The sequence below is a fragment of the Pan troglodytes genome, chromosome 21 (genome assembly GCF_028858775.2).
Source record: "Pan troglodytes isolate AG18354 chromosome 21, NHGRI_mPanTro3-v2.0_pri, whole genome shotgun sequence".
Lineage (NCBI taxonomy): Eukaryota > Metazoa > Chordata > Mammalia > Primates > Hominidae > Pan > Pan troglodytes.
The window spans coordinates 9,817,189-9,836,542 of NC_072419.2; the positions used below are offsets into that span (position 1 = coordinate 9,817,189).

The 19,354-nt window shown below is 50.8% G+C and overlaps 1 protein-coding gene across 6 annotated transcripts; it reads left to right on the forward strand.

The window, feature by feature from the left end:
* The first annotated feature begins 3,252 nt into the window (after positions 1 to 3,252).
* Positions 3,253 to 18,554, forward strand: ITPA (inosine triphosphatase). 6 transcript variants are annotated; one of them, XM_063803207.1, is made up of 9 exons: positions 4,052 to 4,359; positions 7,907 to 7,964; positions 8,057 to 8,121; positions 8,701 to 8,774; positions 9,995 to 10,026; positions 13,234 to 13,349; positions 16,126 to 16,172; positions 16,539 to 16,615; positions 18,061 to 18,554. In XM_063803207.1, the coding sequence occupies exons 1-9, from the start codon at positions 4,294 to 4,296 to the stop codon at positions 18,240 to 18,242; spliced, it is 717 nt and encodes a 238-aa protein (XP_063659277.1). In that variant the 5' UTR covers positions 4,052 to 4,293; the 3' UTR covers positions 18,243 to 18,554. The 6 variants fall into 6 exon arrangements, with proteins under 6 accessions (XP_063659282.1, XP_063659278.1, XP_063659281.1 ...); XM_063803212.1 differs by lacking the exons at positions 4,052 to 4,359; positions 16,126 to 16,172 and adding an exon at positions 3,253 to 3,459; XM_063803208.1 differs by lacking the exons at positions 4,052 to 4,359; positions 16,126 to 16,172 and adding an exon at positions 3,423 to 3,775.
* Positions 18,555 to 19,354: the final 800 nt, after the last annotated feature.

The following is a 19,354-nucleotide window of genomic DNA, read 5'->3' on the forward strand; positions in this document are numbered from 1 at the left end:
GTTGGGGTTTTGCTATATCTGTGACATTGAATTTCTTTCTTTCTTTCTTTTGAGGTGGGAGGGGAGGGGAGGGCAGTACTGGAGTTTATTAAGCTTTTTGTATACATGATAACAGAAGTAAAGATTATTTCAGGAGCCAGGCACAGAGGCTCGTCTGTTAACCCAATACTTTGGGAAGTCTAGGTAGAGGTGAGCCTAGGAGTTCAAGACCAGCCTGGGCAACATGATGAAACCCTGTCTCTACAAAATACAAAAATTAGCCAGGTGTGGTGGCATGCACCTGTGATTCCAGGTACTTGGGAGGATGAGGTGGGAAGATCACCTGAGCCCAGGGAGGTCGAGGCTGCAGTGAGCCATGATCATGCCAGTGCACTCCAGCCTGGGTGATAGAGTGAGACCCTGTCTCAGAAAATAAAAATAAATAAAAATAAATTCAGGACCAAAGAACAATGGTGAGAAAGGGATTTGAAAAAATATGGGCCAGACTAGGTGGCTCTCCCCTGTAATCCTAGCACTTTGGGAGGCCGAGGTGGGCGGATCGCTTCAGGTCAAGTGTTCAAAACCAGCCTAGCTGACATGATGAAATCCTGTCTCTACTAAAAATACAAACAATGAGTGGGGCGTGGTGGCACATGCCTGTAATCCCAGCTACTCGGGAGGCTGAGGCAGGAGAATCACTTGAACCCAGGGGGCGGACGTTGCAGTGAGCCAAGATTGCACCACTGCACACCAGCCTGAGCGACAGAGCAAGACTCTGTCTCAAAAAAAAAAAAAAAAGAAAGAAAGAAAAAGAAAAGGAAAAAGAAAAAATATGGGCTGGGCAAGGTGGCTCACACCTGTAATCCCAGCACTTTGGGAGGCTGAGGTGGGTGGATCACCTGAACTCAGGAGTTTGAGACCAGCCTGACAAACACAGTGAAACCCTGTCTCTACTAAAAATACAAAATTAGCTTGGCGTGGTGGTGGGTGCCTGTAATCCCAGCTACTTGGGAGGCTGAGGCAGGAGAATCTCTTGAAGCCGGGAGGCAGAGGTTGCAGTGAGCCGAGATCACACTATTGCACTCCAGCCTGGGCAACAGAGTGAGACTCAGTCTAAAAAAAAAAAAAAAAAAAAAAAAAAAAACCGGGCACCGGGGCTCACGCCTATAATCCCAACCAACACTTTGGGAGGTCGAGGTGGGTGGATCACCTGAGGTCGGGAGTTTGAGACCAGCCTGACCAACATGGAGAAACCCCATCTCTACTAAAAATACAAAATTAGCCGGGTGTGGTGGCTCATGCCCATAATCCCAGCACTTCGGGAGGCTGAGGCAGGCGGATCACAAGGTCAGGAGATCAAAACCATCCTGGCTAACACGGTGAAACCCCGTCTCTACTAAAAATACAAAAAAATTAGCCAGGCGTGGTGGTGGGCGCCTGTAGTCCCAGCTACTTGGGAGGCTGAGGCAGGAGAATGGTGGGGACCCGGGAGGCGGAGCTTGCAGTGAGCTGAGATCGCACCACTGCACTCCAGCCTGGGCGACAGAGTGAGACTGTCTCAAAAAAAAAAAAAAAAAAAGAAGAAGAAAAATACAAAAATTAACCGGGCATGGTGGTGCATGCCTGGAGTCCCAGCTACTCAGGAGGCTGAGGTGGGAGAACTGCTCGAACCCAATATGCAGAGGTTGCAGTGAGCCGGGACCACACCACTGTACTTCAGCCTGGGCAACAGAGCAAGACTCCATCTCAAAATAAATAAATAAATAAAAGAATTAAAAAGAAAGTTATCTATGGACTTGTAATTATAGATATCAGTTGTGATCTTTTTGTTTGTTGGTTTTTTGAGACAGGGTCTCACTCACATGACCCAGGCTAGAGTACAGTGGCACTCTTGGCTCACTGCAGCCTCGACTTCCCAGGCTCACGTGATCCTCCCACCTCAGCCTCCTAAACAGCTGTGACTACAGGTGTGTGCCCCCAAGCCCAACTAATTTTTTGTATTTTTTGTAGAGACTGGGTTTCACCATGTTGTCTAGCCTTGTCTTGAACTCCTGGGATCAAGTGATCCACTGTGCCCAAGCTGGTTATGATCTTACATTACAGAACACCTACTATGTACCAGGAGCTGGGATTTAAGAATGAGAGGTGAGGCTGGGCACCGTGGCTCAAGCCTGTAATCTCAGCACTTTGGGAGGCTGAGGTGGAGGGATCTCCTGAGGTCAGGAGTTTGAGACCAGCCTGGTCAACATGGTGAAACCCCACCTCTACTAAAAGTACAAAAATTCACTGGGTGTGGTGGTGCATGTCTGTAATCCCAGCTACTCAGGAGGCTGAGGCAGGAGAATCCCTTGAACCCGGGAGTCGGAGGTTGAAGTGAGCCGAGATCGTGCCACTGCACTCAAGCCTGGGCGACAAGAGCAAGACTCCATCTCAAAACAACAACAACAACAACAACAACAACAAAAACACAGTGGCTGATGCCTGTAATCCCAGCACTTAGGGAGGCCGAGGTGGGCATATCATGATGTCAGGAGTTCGAGACCAGCCTGGCCAACATGGTGAAACCCCGTCTCTACTAAAAATGCAGAAATTAGCTGGGCGTCGTGGGGGGTGCTTGTAGTCCTAGCTACTCAGGAGGCTGAGGCAGGAGAATCGCTTCAACCCAGGAGACAGAGGTTGCAGTGAGCCAAGATCATGCCATTGCACTCCAGCCCAGGTGACTAAAGCAAGACTCCGTCTCAAAAAAAAAAAAAAAAAAAAAAAAAAGAAGAAAAGAAAAAAGAAAAAGAGAGGTGAGCAAAAACAGATATGGTTTTTACCATTAGGATTTTTAGAAGAGAAAACAGAATCACACAAATGAATATCTATTTGCAGTGCAGAGGTCAGTGCTATGCAAGCAGATGAAAGGGAGCTCAGGGAAGGTTTTCCTGAGCTGGGGCTTGAGCTGGCTAAGATCCAAGAAAGGCATCCATGTAAGGTGGGCTGTTTTTCTTCTTTTCAGGCTCCTTGGGGTAACTGATGTCCTCCAAGCCCTCCTCTGCCCCCAAATCCCCATGGCCACTCCTCTAGGGACTCTGCATAATGGTTAGTGTTTCTGCTTCAATAAAAGAAAACAGGTCACCACCCAAAGCAGTGGTTCCCACACATTTTTTTTCTTTTTCAGATGCAGTTTTGCTCTTGTTGCCCAGGCTGGAGTCCGATGGCAAGATCTCCGCTCACTGCAACCCCCACCTCCCGAATTCAGGCGATTCTCCTGAATCCTGAATTCTCTGAACTGGGATTACAGGCATGCACCACCATGCCCAGCTAATTTTGTACTTTTTGGTAGAGACGGGGTTTCTCCATGTTGGTCAGGCTGGTTTCAGCCTCCTGACCTCGGGTGATCCACTCGCCTCAGCCTCCCAAAGTGCTGGGATTACAGGCGTGAGCCACCGGGCTTTCCCACACTTTGATGTGCATCAGAATGGCCTGAGGAGCTTAGTAAGAACTCAGACTCCCTTTCTTGTCCATGGGCAGAAGTGGCCATTCAAGAGGTACTGACACAGGGTTCCAGGCGGGGGGCAGAGGGCTGAGTCTCTGGAGGAGGGAGTCAGATGACTTGCTGCAAAGAGAGTGGCAGCAGAGGTTCAGCAGACCCACCTTTGAGAGGGCACTTCCTACTTTCTGTTGTGTTTGGAATGCAAAGATCTGGCTGAAACGGTGGCCACGGAGAAGGGGTGATAGATTTGAGAGGCTGGAGGGATGAGGAAGTGAGGAACTCTACATACTGAGCTCTCAAGCCTAGGAGTGAAAACGGGTGAGAAGTTTGGGCTTGTTTTAGGCTATGCCGAGTTTAAGTTCACAGTCGAGTGGATCATAGCTGGCGGGTAAGGCTGAAGGTGAGATCAGGATGAGGGTTTGGAAGCCCTTGCCTAGAAGGAGGCAGTTTTTTGAGACAGCATAGGAGAGCGCAAACCTCCAGGATCACAGGGCTGCAGTCTTCTCCTTTCGGGGACCCCATTGCAGAGAAGAGCGAAAGCAGGGGCGGGGTGGGGGTGGGAGTGGTCTCTTCCGGTTCTTGAAGATAGCGTCCCTTAGGCAGGAGGGATGGGTCACTCAATCTCCAAGCTCGGGAGGCCCCCAGCAAATCGGACGCTGTGGGCTAGGCCGCCACCGCGAGCCCACTCGCCCGATACGCGCCTTGGGGTCCGGGTCGGCTTTCCCCGGGACCCCTGGCCGGAAACTGAGCCGTTCACTTCCGCCACCAGCCGGAAGTTTTCTGTCACTGGACGCCAAGGAGTTTTCGGTGGCTCAGCTGGGTAACCGGGGATCACCATGGCGGCCTCATTGGTGGGGAAGAAGATCGTGTTTGTAACGGGGAACGCCAAGAAGCTGGAGGAGGTGCCGGGAGGGTGTTGGGGGCTGACTGGGAGGCGGCTGGGAATAGGGCGGAGAAGGGGCTTCCGGGAGGAGGGAAGCACGTGGGAGGAGGCATGGAGAGAGAACAGAATTCAGCCCGGAAGAATGGGTCCTGACCCGGCCGTGTGGAAAAGCTGGGGCGCAAGAAGGGAGTGGCTGCAGAATCGGGACGCCCCGGGGTTGGCGAGGGAACGAGGGTCTCGACAGATCCCGACACAGGGCTTGTGTGGTCAGCGACTGCGGGACCCGGAGGAGTAGCGGGGCTCTCAACAACCGCCCCGAAGGTCACCTATTGAAGTAGACCCCAACCCAGTGTCCCGACACTCTTCTGGGACTTATCCACATCCCGCTGCTGGGCCAGGGCTAGCAGGACCCAGAGAGGGCGTGGGACGGAGTTCCACACTGAGCAGTCCGTGCCCCACCACCGTCCTGAAATGTTCTAACCTCTTTTCGCGTGTGTGAAATGGGGATGATGCAGGACATTTGCTTCACAGCGCTATAGAGAGGAGGAGTAAAGGAGGCAGTGGATCTAAAGTTTCTGTTTGCAGGGACTTTGTGGCTAGCAAGTAACAGAAACACACAGGGAGCTCATGTAAGCCACCAGATGACTCCTGTGGGAATATAGTGTTATCGTGTCCCACAGGACCTGAAGTTCTCTCAAGAAGCTGACTTGTCCTTGTTCTCTCTGGATGCTGATCCCTATTCCTGTTCATATCTTTCCCCTTTCTTCCCTGCTGGGGGATGGAACAATGAGGCTTCTACCAGATATCAGCTCCGACTGGCTTTGCTTGAATCAAGAGTTTGCCCCTGTTCAATCAGCCATAGCCATGGAGTGGGGGTCATGTGTGGGGGATCAGGATGACACCCACTGGATATGTCTGAGTCAGACCAGTGGGGTGTAATCACTAGGGACACCTACATTTGCCTGTAGTGTAGGGAGGGACTGATGTCACTTTGGTGCCAGGACTGAGTGGCCTTCTCAGGAACCAGAGCCTTTTGCTGAAAAAAGGTTTGGGATCCTGAGGCCAGACCAGTCAGGCAGTCCACCCTGAACAGAGCCCATGCAGGACAGTGGGCATGAGACCCCAAACCTCTGGCTGAGAATATTGCCCTCATTTAAAGAAGGAGCTGGAACCCGGGTGCAGTGCCTCACGCCTGTAATCCCAGCACTTTGGGAGGCTGAGGTGGGCAGATCATCTGAGGTCAGGAGTTCAAGACCAGCCTGGCCAATATCATGAAACTCCATCTCTACTAAAAATACAAAAATTAACTGGGCATGGTGGCACATGCCTGTAGTCCCAGCTACTCGGGAGGCTGAGACAGGAGAATCGCTTGAACCTAGGAAGCGGAGGTTACAGTGAGCTGAGATGACGCCACTGTACTCCAGCCTGGGTAAAAGTTGAGTGACAGAGTGAGACTCTGTCTCAAATAAAAAAAGAAGAAGAAGAAGAAGAAGGCACTAGAGTAGCCAAGGGAGACTCCTTGGAGAACATGGACTTGAACACTTGGCCTAGAACAGGTAGTCTTTTTTTTTTTTTTTTCTTTGAGACAGAGTCTCACTCTGTCGCCCAGGCTGGAGTGCAGTGGTGCGATCTCTGCTGACTGCAATCTCCGCCTCCTGGGTTCAAGCAATTCTCCTGCCTCAGCCTCCCGAGTATCTGGGATTGCAGGCATGCGTCACCACGCCTGGTTAATTTTTGTATTTTCAGTAGAAACGGGATTTCGTCATGTTGGCCAGACTGGTCTCTAACCCCTGACCTCAAATGATCCACCCTCCACCCGTTTCGGCCTTTCAAAGTGCTAGAATTACAGGCGTGAACCACCTAGCCCAGCAGTGTTTTTGTTTTGTTTTGTTTTGTTTGTTTGTTTGTTTAAACAAAGTCTCACTCTGTTGCCCAGGCTGGAGTGCAGTGGCACGATCTCAACTCACTGCAATCTCCGCCTCCTGGGTTCAAGCAATCCTCATGCCTCAGCCTTCCTGGTAGCTGGGGCTACAGGTGTGTGCCACCACACCTAGCTAATTTTTGTATTTTTAGTGGAGATGGGGTTTCTCCATGTTGGTCAGGCTGGTCTCGAACTCCCGACCTCAGGTGATCCGCCCGCCTGGGCCTCCCGAAGTGTTAGATTATATGCGTGAGCCACCGCGCCTGGCCGAACGGGTAGTCTTAACTAGTGGTATGCCATTGGCAGACTGAGGAAACCTATGGAATCTTTCTCAGGAAAATAGTTTCAAATGTACAAAATAAAATACATGGTATTATAGGCTGGGCACTGTGGTTCATACCTGTAATCCCAGCACTTTGGGAGACTGAGGCTCAAGGAGGATCTCTTGAGCCGAGGAGTTCAAGACCAGCCTGGGCAACAAAGTGAGACCCTAGCTCTACAAATAATTGGCCTAAGCATGGCACCTGGGCCACCTGTGTTTCTAGGTACATGGGAGGAGGATCTCTTGGGCCCAGGAGGTTGAGGCTCTAGTGAGCTGTGTTTGTGCCACTGTACTCCAGCCTGGGTGACAGAGAGAGAGACCCTCTCTCAAAAAAAAAAAATATATATAGGATTACAAAGGAAGTCAACTAAAGTGAAGTACAATTATCAAAAGGTTACAAATATTTGTGATTTAGTTATATATACTTTATTAAGGCATTAAAGGATTCAATCTACCAATGTATGAGTAATTATCTTAATTTTTTTTTTTTTGAGACGGAGTCTCACTCTGTCGCCTAAGGCTGGAGTGCAATGGTGCAATCTTGGCTCACTGTAGCCTCAACCTTCTGTGCTCAAGCAATCCTCCTGCCCCAGCCTCTTGAGTAGCTGGAACTTCAGGCACATGCCACTATGCCCAGCTAATTTTTGTATTTTTTGTAAAGATGGGGTTTTGCCATGTTGCTCAAGCTAGTCTCAAACTTCTGGGCTCAAGCAATCTGCCCACCTTGGCCTCCAAAAGTGCTGAGATTACAGGCGTGAGCCACAGCACCCAGCCCCTTAATTTTAAAATATCAAGATAAATGATATTTTGAGATACCTGCAGCAATTGTAATGAGTTATAACAACATCTGTGATTTTAGTAGGGTTAAAAGTCACAGGAACGGCTAGTAATATTTTGGTTTGTTACCTATATTCATAATTGAAAAAGATACTACATTTCAATTAAGGGTTACTAAGAATAAAGATTTTTTTTTCCAATCCATGTTCACAGCCCTCCTGAATTCTGGGTATCTTCTGATAGAGAATTCCTGATCTAGGAAGATGGCTAGGGTTTCTGGGAGCATTGAGAAGAGAAGAGGGTGTTCTGGATGGGGGCTTAGCACAAGCAGAGACCTGACGTAGAAGAGATAGAGAAGCAAGGAGATGGAAGGGGCTGGCTTGCTGGGGTGGGACCCTGAAAGCCGGGGCGAGGCCCACAGGCCTGAGTTGGTAAGCTTTAGGAGATGGGCAGCAGAGTTATCGATGAGAAAGGCGGATGACAGCTCACGTGCTCACATGGAGAATCACTAGATGGTGATAAATGTTCTCTTTTCTCTTGGAACAGGTCGTTCAGATTCTAGGAGATAAGTTTCCATGCACTTTGGTGGCACAGAAAATTGACCGTATGTCTCTGTTTTGTTTTATTTTTAAAAGATGGTTGGATTTCTCTGTCTTCCTGTGACCTGACTTTCTGTGTGTCTGTTTCCCTGATAAGTGCCGGAGTACCAGGGGGAGCCGGATGAGATTTCCATACAGAAATGTCAGGAGGCAGTTCGCCAGGTGCTTGCCCTGCCCTTGTCCCACACTTGCTCTTCTTGTCCAGGTAGCTTCCGGGGCCTGCGCCTGCTAGAAACAATAGAGTAGACACAGTTTGTTGAGTCCTCTAGGGTTCAGTTAATATTGGCTTTGGAACACTGCCTTCCTTTGCCAGCCTTGAATACATGGTATCTCCCCCAGACCACCACCATACACTCCCACGTACACACAGACTCCCCTTCCCCCAAATGCTCAGACAATGGATTCCAGCCCTACATCCTCCCCACACACATCCACCGCTGCATTCACACATGTTCGTGGAACTGAGAAAGCACGCTGCGGAGAGTCAGGCTGAGTGCAAATCCCAGCTCTCCCATTGCTGTGCCTGGAGCAAGCTTTACAATCAGCCAAAGCTTGGTGTCCTCATAAGATAAGAGATTGGCCAAAGTTAAGAGATTGGCCGAGGGCAGCTCCCATGGCGCTGTCTGCCACAGATCTCAGCTAGCTGAGGGCTGGCCCCAGCCTGGGTGACCCGGGTGACCTGGACGTTCCAGGTGGGGATGGTGATCATGGGTCTCAGGGCTGTATGTCTTTGTGCTGCAGGTACAGGGGCCCGTGCTGGTTGAGGACACCTGTCTGTGCTTCAATGCCCTTGGAGGGCTCCCCGGCCCCTACATGTGAGTGATTACCTCCACCCCCTTACAGGGCCTCAGGCCCCAAACCACCAGAACTGCAAAATGATGAGGTACCTGATACTGCAGGTCATTCCCTGTCTTAGCATCAACAGCCTTTCACGTTGTCCCAAGGAAAGACGGGATAGGAGAAGCATGCCTTTCTTTTGTAAAGTGTGAGAATGCGACCTGTAAGTGGAGATGGTAAAGGGGACCCCACGCATTTGAGAAGTACATTCATAGGTAGATTAATTTCAGGAAAGAGAAAACAAGGAAGTTGGAATCTAAAACTTGATTTCTTTCTTCCTTTCTTTTCTTTTTTTTTTTTTTTTGATACAGTCTCTCTCTGTTACCCAGACGGCTGGAGTGCAGTGGCATGATCATAGCTCACTGCAGTCTCCACCTCCCAGGCTCAGGTGATCTTCCCACCTCAGCCTCCTGGGTAACTGGGACTACAGGTGTGCGTCACCACACCCAGCTAATTTTTTGTATTTATTTATTTATTTTTAATTTTTTAATTATTTTTTATTTTATTTTATTTTGAGACAAGAGTCTCGCTCTGTCGCCCAGGCTGGAGTGCAGTGGTGCGATCTCTGCTCACTGCAAGCTCTGCCTCCCGGGTTCACGCCATTCTCCTGTCTCAGCCTCCCGAGTAGCTGGGACTACAGGCGCCCACCACCACACCTGGCTAATTTTTTGTATTTTTAGTAGAGACGGGGTTTCACCATGTTAGCCAGGATCGTCTCCATCTCCTGACCTCGTGATCCGCCCTCCTCGGCCTCCCAAAGTGCTGGGATTAGAGGCATGAGCCACCGCGCCCGGCCTGTATTTATTTATTTTTGGTGTGTGAGACAGGGTCTCAGTCTGTCGCTGAGGTAGGAGTGCAGTGGTGTGATCACAGCTCACTCCCTGGGCTCAAGCTATCCGCCTGCCTCAGCCTCCCAAGTAGCTGGGACTGCAGGCACATGCCTAGCCAGTTTTTTTGCATTTTTTGTACAGATAGGATTTTGCTATGTTGTCCAAGCTTTTCTCAAACTCCTGAGCTCAAGCGATCTGCCTGCCTTAGCCTCCCAAAGTGCTGGGATTATAGGCGGGACCCACCTCGCCTGGCCCTTGGAGGCATTCTTTTTCATTTCCCCTTGGCTGTCAATAGGGAACAGCCTGGAAAAGGTAGTAAGAAGATCCAGCTGCTCCTGGTGTCTGACTGTCCTTTATTTCTCTTGCAGAAAGTGGTTTCTGGAGAAGTTAAAGCCTGAAGGTATTATCCGCTTTGTTTCTTCCCTGGATCTGTTGGGAATGAGAATCTGGGCTTTGTCTAGGGGAGGGACCCCAACTAGTAATCAGGAGTCCCAGGTTCTAGCCCCCACCATGGAGCCTCCACCTCATTTTCCCCATCTAGCACCTGCAGCTCATACCCTGTACTCCAGAGAGCACTGTGTGGGGGAGGGATGATGGGAGCTGTAGGGTTGAGGAACAAAGGGGCTGTACTTAATTCTGGGTTTCAAGAGGAACTTGGCCCTTGTGACTGCCTTAGCCAGGGTCTGCCCTGGGAATTGGAGGACTGCCCCTCCTGGACCCCAGCAGTGCATATCCTGTCACCCACAGTTGCAAGCCAAAATGTCCCCTCTTTATGTGCTTTTATTTATTTAGAGACAGAGTCTCACTCTGTTGCCCAGGCTGGAGTACACTGGTGTGATCTCGACTCACTGCAACCTCTGCCTCTTGGGTTCAAGCAATTCTCCTGCCTTAGCCTTCCAAGTAGCTGGGATTACAGGCGCCCACCACCACGCCCTGCTAATTTTTGTATTTTTAGTAGAGAGGGGGTTTCACCATGTTGGCCAGGCCAGTCTCGAACACCTGACCTCAAGTGATCCCCCTACCTTGGCCTCCCAAAGTGCTGGGATTACAGGTGTGAGTCACAATACCCAGCCTATTTGTTTACTTATTTATATTTTTGAGATGGAGTCTCACTGTCGCCCAGGCTGGGGTGCAGTGCGTCAATCTCGGCTCACTGCAACCTCTGCCTCCCTGGTTCAAGCGATCCTCCTGCCTCAGCCTCCCAAGCAACTGGGATTACAGGCATGCGCCAGCACGCTGGCTAAGTTTTTTTTTTTTTTTTTTTTTTCTTGAGACAAAGTCTTGCTCTGTCGCCCAGGCTGGAGTGCAGTGGCATGATCTCGGCTCACTCCAACCTCCACCTCCCGGATTCAAGCGATTCTCCTGCCTCAGCCTCCTGAGTAGCTGGGACTACAGGCACGTGCCACCATGCCCAGCTAATTTTTGTATTTTTAGTAGCGTTGGGATTTCACCATGTAGGCCAGGATGGTCTCAATCTTCTCACCTTGTGATCTGCCTGCCTCGGCCTCCCAAAGTGCTGGGATTACAGGTGTGAGTTACCATGCCTGGCCTTTTTTTGTGTGTGTGACAAGTTTCACTCTTGTTGCCCAGGCTGGAGCGCAATAGCACGATCTCGGCTCACTACAACCTCCGCCTCCCTGGTTCAAGCGATTCTCCTGCCTCAGCCTCCCTAGTAGCTGGGATTACAGGCACCTGCCACCACGACCAGCTAATTTTTTGTATTTTTTGTAGAGGGGTTTCACTATATTGGCCAGGCTGGTCTCGAACTCCTGACCTCAGGCGATCCACCCATTGCAGCCTCCCAAAGTGCTGGGTTTACAGGCATGATCCACTGAGCCCGGCTTAATTTTTGTATTTTTAGTAGACACGGAGTTTCGCCATGTTGGCCAGGCTAGTTTCAAACTCCTGACCTCAGGTGGTCCCACCTCGGCCTCCCAAAGTGCTGGGATTACAGGCGTGAGCCACCACTCCCAGCCTATTTTATTTTTTTGAGACAGAACCTCACTCCATCGCCCAGGCTAGAGTGCAGTGGCGTGATCTTGGCTCACTGCAACCTCTGCCTCCTGAGTTCAAGTGATTCTCCTGCCTCAGCCTCCCAAGTAGCTGGGATTACAGGTGCCCGCCACCACGCTTAGCTAATTTTTGTATTTTTAGTAGAGACAGGGTTTCACCACGTTGGCCGTGCTGATCTCGAATTCCTAACCTCAGGTGATCCACCCACCTCGGCCTTCCAAAATGCTGAGATTACAGGCATGAGTTACCGCACCCGTCTTTATGTGCTTTTAAAAACACTTTACATTATAGAGCATTTCAAACCTGCATAGTAGAATATCACAATAGGATAATGGGCATAAATATATACAGTTATTATTTGTCAATTTAAAAAAGCATAGTAGAATAATGAACCTCAGTTGCCATCAACCAGCTTCCAGGGTTATCAGCACAAGGCCTATTTTGTGACATCTGCAACCCCCCTTATTTTTCCTCAGTCCAGTATTTTAAGGCATATCACAGACATCATATCATCAGTAAGTTCTTCAGCTTGTGTTTATTTTTATTTTTATTTGTTTTAATTTTTTTTGGAGACAAGGGTCTCCCTGTGTTGCCCAGGCTGGAGTGCAATGGCTCAATCTCGGCTCACTGCCCACCATCAGGGCTCGAGCCATCCTCCCACCTTAGCCTCCTGAGGAGCTGGGACTACAGGTGTAAGCCACCATGCCTAGCTAATTTTTGTGTTTTTTGTAGAGGTGAGGTCTTGCTATGTTGCTGGGGCTGATATCAAACTCCTGAGCTCAAGCAACCCACCCGCCTTGGCCTCCCAAAGTGTTGGGATTACAGGTATGAGCCACCGAGTGCAGCCACTGTATTTCTAAAAGGTGAAAAATTTAAAAACTGTTAAACAAGTAAAATATAATCATTTTAAAATATTACATAATCATTTTTTGGATTTCCTTGGTTGTAGAAAAAGTGCCTATTACAGTTGGTTAGTTTTTGTGTTTTTTTTGTTTGTTTTTTTTTTCTTTCCTGAGATGGAGTCTCCCTCTGTCGCCCAGGCTGGAGTGCAGTGGCCCGATCTCGGCTCACTGCAAGCTCCGCCTCCCTTGTTCACACCATTCTCCTGCCTCAGCCTCCCGAGTAGCTGGAGCTACAGGCATCAGCCACCACGCCCGGCTAATTTTTTTGTATTTTTAGTAGAGACGGTGTTTCACCGTGTTAGCCAGGATGGTCTCGATCTCCTGACCTCATAATCTGCCCGACCCGGCCTCCCAAAGTGCTGGGACTACTGGCATGAGCCACCATGCCCGGCCTACAGTTGGTTAGTTTTGAATCAGGAAATCAAACAAGGTCCACACTGCATTGGCTAGTTTTCTGACTTTAAATAAAGCCTTGTATCGTCAGCCTGTGCCAGAGGGAAGCGAGAATGCCCAGAGACTTCCATTTCAAGCCTAGTCCCACTGCCTTGGGCTCTGCCGCCCCCGCTACCCCAATTGAGACCTAATTTCCCCTTTTAGGGAATTCCTCCCTCCCCACCCTTAGTGGGCGTCTTGGGAGTGGGGGTGGGAGTTGGCCATTAGGGATGCACTGAGCCCTCACTGCCCACCCGCAGGTCTCCACCAGCTCCTGGCCGGGTTCGAGGACAAGTCAGCCTATGCGCTCTGCACGTTTGCACTCAGCACCGGGGACCCAAGCCAGCCCGTGCGCCTGTTCAGGGGCCGGACCTCGGTGCGTACCCACCTTGATGCAGTTCCCGCCGCGCGCCGCCAGGGGGTGCCGCGACCTGAGCCGACCGACCCGAGTCTGCGGGAGGGTGGTGGGAAGGGCGCCTTGGGGCCAGAGATATCTGTGCCTTGCTGAGAGGCTCACCTGGGCAGCATAGGTAGAAGTGCTGTCAATCCTAGGAGGGTGGTGGAAAGGGTTCCCTGGGGCCAGAGTAGTTGCCTACGCCTTGCTGAGGGGTGCCCCTGGGCAGGACAATGGAAGTGTTGTCAATTCTGAAACCTGTTTGACCCCTGAGGCTGTTGTTTCAGGGAAACAGGTGGCTAACAGCTCCTGAGGCCTGATAGACCCAGAAGTGCAAACTGAAGGTGACAATTCCCAAAGCTATTTTTTTCTATTTATTTTTTTATTTATTTTTTGTTAGTAAGAAACCACACTTGGATCAAAGCTACATCTATAGCCCAGACTTCTCTGAGCTCAGATTTCCTTATCCAACTGCCAAGGTGCTTGACTATCTCTCAGCCTTTCCAGCTTTTCATGTTTATGTATAATAGAATCTTAATTCTTTTCTTTTTTTTTTTTTTTTTTTTGAGACAAAGTCTTGCTGTGTTGCCCAGGCTGGAGTGCAGTGGTGTTGTCTCGGCTCACTGCAACCTCCGCCTCCAGGGTTCAAGCATAGAATGTTAATTCTTGGCCAGGTTTGGTGATTTACACCTGTAATCCTAGCACTTTTCGAGGCCCCAGCGGGAGGCTTTCTTGAGCCCAGGTGTTCAAGATCAGCCTGGACACCATAACAAGACCCCATCTTTGCAAAAAAATTTAAAATGAGGCCAGGCGTGGTGGCTCACATCTGTAATCCCAGCACTTTGGGAGGCTGAGGCGGGCGGATCACCTGAGGTCAGGAGTTCAAGAACAGCCTGGATAACACAGCAAAACCCCGTCTCAACTAAAAATACAAAAAATATCTGGGCATGGTGGCAGGCACCTGTAATCCCAGCTACTGGGGAGGCTGAGGCAGGAGAATCACTTGAACCCAGGAGGCGGAGGTTGCAGTGAGCTGAGATCTCGCCACTGCACTCCAGCCTGGGCAACAAGAGTGAGACTCCATCTAAAAAAAAAAAAAAAAAAAGAGGCTGAGCACAGAGGCTCACACATGTAATCCCAGCACTTTGCGAAGCAAAGGCAGGAGGATTGCTTGAGGCCAGGAGTTTGAGACCAGCCTGGGTAACATAGCCAGACCCTGTCTCAAAAATAAATAAATAGCCGGACATGGTGGTGCACACCTGTAGTCCTAGCTACTTGGGAGGCTGAGGTGGGAGGATCACCTGAGCCTCGGAGTTTGACGGGACAGTGAGCTATGATCGCACTCCTGCACTCCAGCCATGGAGTGACGGAGTGAGACCCAGTCTCAAAAAAAAAAAAAAAAAAAAAAAAAACTTAATTATTTGCCCAAACTTATTCCTTCCGTGAGATGTATTCAACACCCCCTACTGCCTATCACTGCTCACGACAGCCTCCACCTCCCAGGCTCAGGTGATCTCCCACCCCGGAGAGTAACTGGGACTACAGGCGTGCACCACCACACCCGGCTAATTTTTGTATTTTTGGTAGAGACAGGGTTTCCCTACGTTGCCCAGGCTGGTCTTGAACTCCCGACCTTAAGTGATCCGCTGGCCTCATTCTCTTAAAGTGCAACCTCCATCTCCTGGGTTCAAGCAATTCTCCTGCCTCAGCCTCCCGAGTAGCTGGGATTATAGGCGTGAGCAAAAAACATTTGTTGCGTGGTTGAGGTTCAGTAACTGGCCTTAGTCACGCAGCTCCTCACGGCAGAAGCAGAATTTGCCTTTGGGTCTAAATTACTTGGCATTTATGTGACTAATCCCAATCATGTACCACCTCCATTGTATTTTTTAAAGAGTAAAAAAAAATGTTTTTGAGACAGGGTCTTGCTTTGTCACCCGGGCTGGAGTGTAGTGGCATGATTACAGTTCATAGCAGCCTTGATCTCTCAGGCTCAAGTCATCCTCCCACCTCAGCCTTCCGAGTAGCTAGGACCTCAGGTGCGAGCTACCACATCTGGCTAATTTAAAAAAAAAAAAAAAAATTGGTAGAGACAGGGTCTGACTGTGTTGCCCAGACTGGTCTCGAACTCCTGGGTTTAAACCATCCTCCCTCCTCGGCCTCCCCAAGCGCTGAGATTACAGGCGTGAGCTACCACACCTGGTCCCTTGTATTTTTTTCAGTTAGAATCTTTTGGGTTTTTTTGTTTGTTTTTTGGAGTGTTTGTTTGTTTGTTTGGAGTGTTTGTCTCAGTCTGTCGCCCAGACTGGATCACAGCTCACTGCAGCCTCGACCTCTTGGGCTCAAGCAGTCTTCCCACCAAGTAGCTGGGACTACAGGCTTACACCACCAGGCTAGGCTAATTTTTGTATTTTTTGTAGAGATGGGGTTTCGCCTTTGCCATGTTGCCCAGGCTGGTCTCAATTTCCTGGGCTCAAGTGATCTTCCCACCTCAGCCTCCCAAAGTCCTGGGATTACAGGCATGAGCCACTGCGCCTGGCCAGATTTTCTTTTTCTTTTTTTTTTTTACTTTGATAACAACATGACATTTCATGTCACTGGATTACAATTTGTTCTTTTTCTAACATTTTCACTGTGGAATTTCCCTACTACAGCCAGTATGTATTGTACTCACTAATGTGTTCATGAAGTGGGGAGGTGGGTACCTGCTTCCTGTTGCGGTGTTTCATCTTATTGTTAAAAGTCTTCCTTGTATTTTCAGGAACGCTGTCATAGCAGCCGGCATCTGGCTTGTCCACAGAGTTCAGGGTACTCAGCTTCCTATTAGGAGAAAACGTTTTCTGTCTTTCTTTCTGTCTATCTTTCAAAGTAGCCTCATTGTTCTTCACTGATGTCCCAATTTGTCCCGGGTGTGGTGAGGGCGTGTGGCCCCGGAGGTGCTGGTGGTCCTGTGGGTCCCTGCCTCCTCCCTGCGTGTGAGGGAAGAGCTGCCCCGCTCTGCTTTTTATTGTATTCAGCAAACATTTGCAGGTGCTGTAGGGGCCTTGCAACTACGCTTTGCGTAAGTTGGGTCAAATCAAATTCACAAACTCACCAAACTCATACTGGCCACTGCCCTCCTCGTGCTTGTCCTCTGGACCCAGTTACACACCTGTCCCCCCTTTCCTGTGGCAGGGCCAGATCGTGGCACCCAGAGGCTGCCAGGACTTTGGCTGGGACCCCTGCTTTCAGCCTGATGGATATGAGCAGACGTAAGGAGCCCTGCTTTTCTTCCCTGGGGTGTGGGGTTGGTACAGCCATGGTTTGGGTTGGGCCAGTGCCCCGCCCAAGTGCAGGCATGCGGATATGGGCAGGGGAGGCTCCCAGGGTGCTGTTCCAGCCACAGGCAGCTCTGCTGGGGTGGACACTAGGAATCTGGGTGGCCCAGTCCATGGTTGGGGAGGCAGCCAGATGGCACTGAGAGTCCTGGTCTCTAAGGCTCCAGGTCACCCCACACCAGCTGTGTAGCCAGTGGTTTCGCCTTTCTGGCCTTGGCTTGTAAGCTGTACATCTGACTTTTTTTTTTTTTTTTGAGATGGAGTTTCACTCTTGTTGCCCAGGCTGGAGTGCAACGGCGTGATCTCAACTCACTGCACCCTCTGCCTCCCAGGTTCAAGCAATTCTCCTGTCTTAGCTGAGATTACAGGCACGCACCACCGTGCTCAGCTAATTTTTGTTATTTTTGTTAGAGACGGGGTTTCACCATGTTGGCCAGGCTGATCTCAAACTGACCTCAGGTGATCCGCCCACCTCGGCCTCCCAAAGTGCTGGGATTACAGTCGTGAGGCACCGCGCCTGGCCACATCTGACAGTTTTATGGCATCGTTTTCTGACCCCCATCTAGGTTGGGAAAATGTCCAGGCTTTTGCAGCCTCTGGTGGGCACTATTTTATGCCCTCCAAGTACCAGTTGTTCTCTGTAGTTCGCACAAATCGCCCCTTGTTCACACAAGGCACGGGCCATTGTTGGAATCAGGCTTTCCAAGCTGGAGGGGCCCTTAGGGAGCGCAGTGTGAGGCCCCACAATAGCCCCAGCAGGGGTGAGGACATTGTGGAACCAGCCACTAGCCATATGGGGCTGTGGAGCACTTGCATGCGGTGAGACCCAGAAACGAAATATTTCTATTCAGCGTTAATTCATTTAAATAGCCACACCTGGCTAGTGGCTACTGGCCGCCGTCTTGCACAGAGCAGTCTGCAGGCCACGGGCGGGGTGTAGGATTCTCACCTCACTGCGGTGCTGGCATGGAGGTCGGGCCCCTGGCCAGCTGTTCAAGTGCTCCCCCGCCCTCAGCGCATGAGAGGAGACTGCTGTGTTTGCTCTGTCAGGCCCCACTGCTTCCTGTCAACAGATGACAAAGCTGATCAAACATGCAGCTCATCCCCCCTGTCCCCAGCTTCCCTTAATGACTTTTGGGCACACTAGAGCAAGTTTAATACCCCTCCATGCTCATTCATGGGGGTTTCTGCCTACAGGGGAATTGAAAACTTCATCCGATTTTTAAAAATTCACTGGCTGCCAGGAGCTGCTGCGCCCCACTCCCCTTTCCTTGGGGTCTGTGAGCTTTGGTCTCCAGGGATGAGATGAGGTAGGGTAGGGAGGGGGTGCACTTCCTTCCTGAATCTGGGCTCCCTGAGCTGCTACTGTCATCCCTCAGGTACGCAGAGATGCCTAAGGCGGAGAAGAACGCTGTCTCCCATCGCTTCCGGGCCCTGCTGGAGCTGCAGGAGTACTTTGGCAGTTTGGCAGCTTGACTTCTGCAGCTGGAGGAGGCCCCTCAGGCCGGGGATCTGGGGAGGGCTAGCCCAAAACCTCCCGCATCGGGCAGGCACCCCTTGAAGTACTTCCTTCAGGGTTTCCCCTTTGTGAGGGTGTCGAGTAGCCTCACCGGCCTGTCTGGAGGAGCAGCTGGCTCTGCTCTGAGAAACTCTGGCAAGTGGACGCCATTCTCTTGCCCTTAGGATTCACTGCTCTCTCCTACAGCCCCCAGGCCTGGGGTCCTGAAAGGACCTTGTCTGGTAAAGCTGCACTTGGTGGGAGTGAGGGCGTGGGGAGGAACCATGCAAATCGCCTTCCATGGTTTTAAATGCAATAAATAACATTTCTGGATGAGACTTGTTTCCAAAATAAACCAGCTGTATCTGTTTTGAACCCTGCCCCAGGCAGGTGTCTGTCTCAGTCTCCTTTGGCAGGTGCAGGAAGTTTTTTGGGTGGGGGTGGGGATGGGGACACGGGCAGCACGGTGTGGAAGGCATTCGGATGCCACTGTGAGCTGGAGTGTTACATCTCCACTCGAGTTCTTGCCTCATTCAATGGCATGGATTGTGGGCTGACCTCTACCCTGGATCCATGCTGCCCCCCACCCGCAGGTAGTGCCAGGGCCTCCATGAAGCCTTGCTGGGCAGTGTGGCACGCCCAGTGCTTTTGCCTTATGCTGTTACACATCAGAGCTGCGAAAATGTTGGTTTACAATTACAATGGCCAGTTCATTTTTATGGTGGGGAGGGGCTGGAGTCCTCGACCCCACTTGGCTTGATCGCCACAGTTCAGCCTGCGGGCTGCAGGCCCCTCGGGAGGCCCTGCTTATGCCACATGCCCTTACTCTGTGCCCTGGCGAAACCATTCCCTGGAAGGGACTTCCCCAGGTGGCTCCCTTGTCAGCGTGCTCAACCCCAAGGATCTTCAAGGGGGGTGTGATGGGCTCAGGCTGGTGGGGCACCCCCAGGCTTGCTTCTGTGCCCACAGGCAGCTCTGGAGAGGCCCCTGCCGTCCCTGTGACTCCATCCAGCAGGATGGCCCTGGGTGAGGACAGAGTGTCATTCCTTCACTCCCCTCTTGCCTGCAAGCCCCGGCTGGGTTAAATCCCCAGGAGGTGCTGCGTCCCTGCCCAGCCTCCTGAGCCTCCTTGTGGGTGGGAGATGTCTGGCTGGGGTGCTGGGGGCCTGCCTGCT

What these genes read in the sequence shown, in the direction of transcription:
- ITPA (XM_063803207.1), top strand. Translation starts at nt 4,294, where the DNA reads ATGGCGGCCTCATTGGTGGGGAAGAAGATCGTGTTTGTAACGGGGAAC. An exon ending in GGGCTCCCCGGCCCCTACAT is followed by an intron (nt 8,775 to 9,994) that starts GTGAGTGATTAC and finishes TTTCTCTTGCAG; the next exon opens with AAAGTGGTTTCTGGAGAAGT. An exon ending in TGTTCAGGGGCCGGACCTCG is followed by an intron (nt 13,350 to 16,125) that starts GTGCGTACCCAC and finishes TTGTATTTTCAG; the next exon opens with GAACGCTGTCATAGCAGCCG.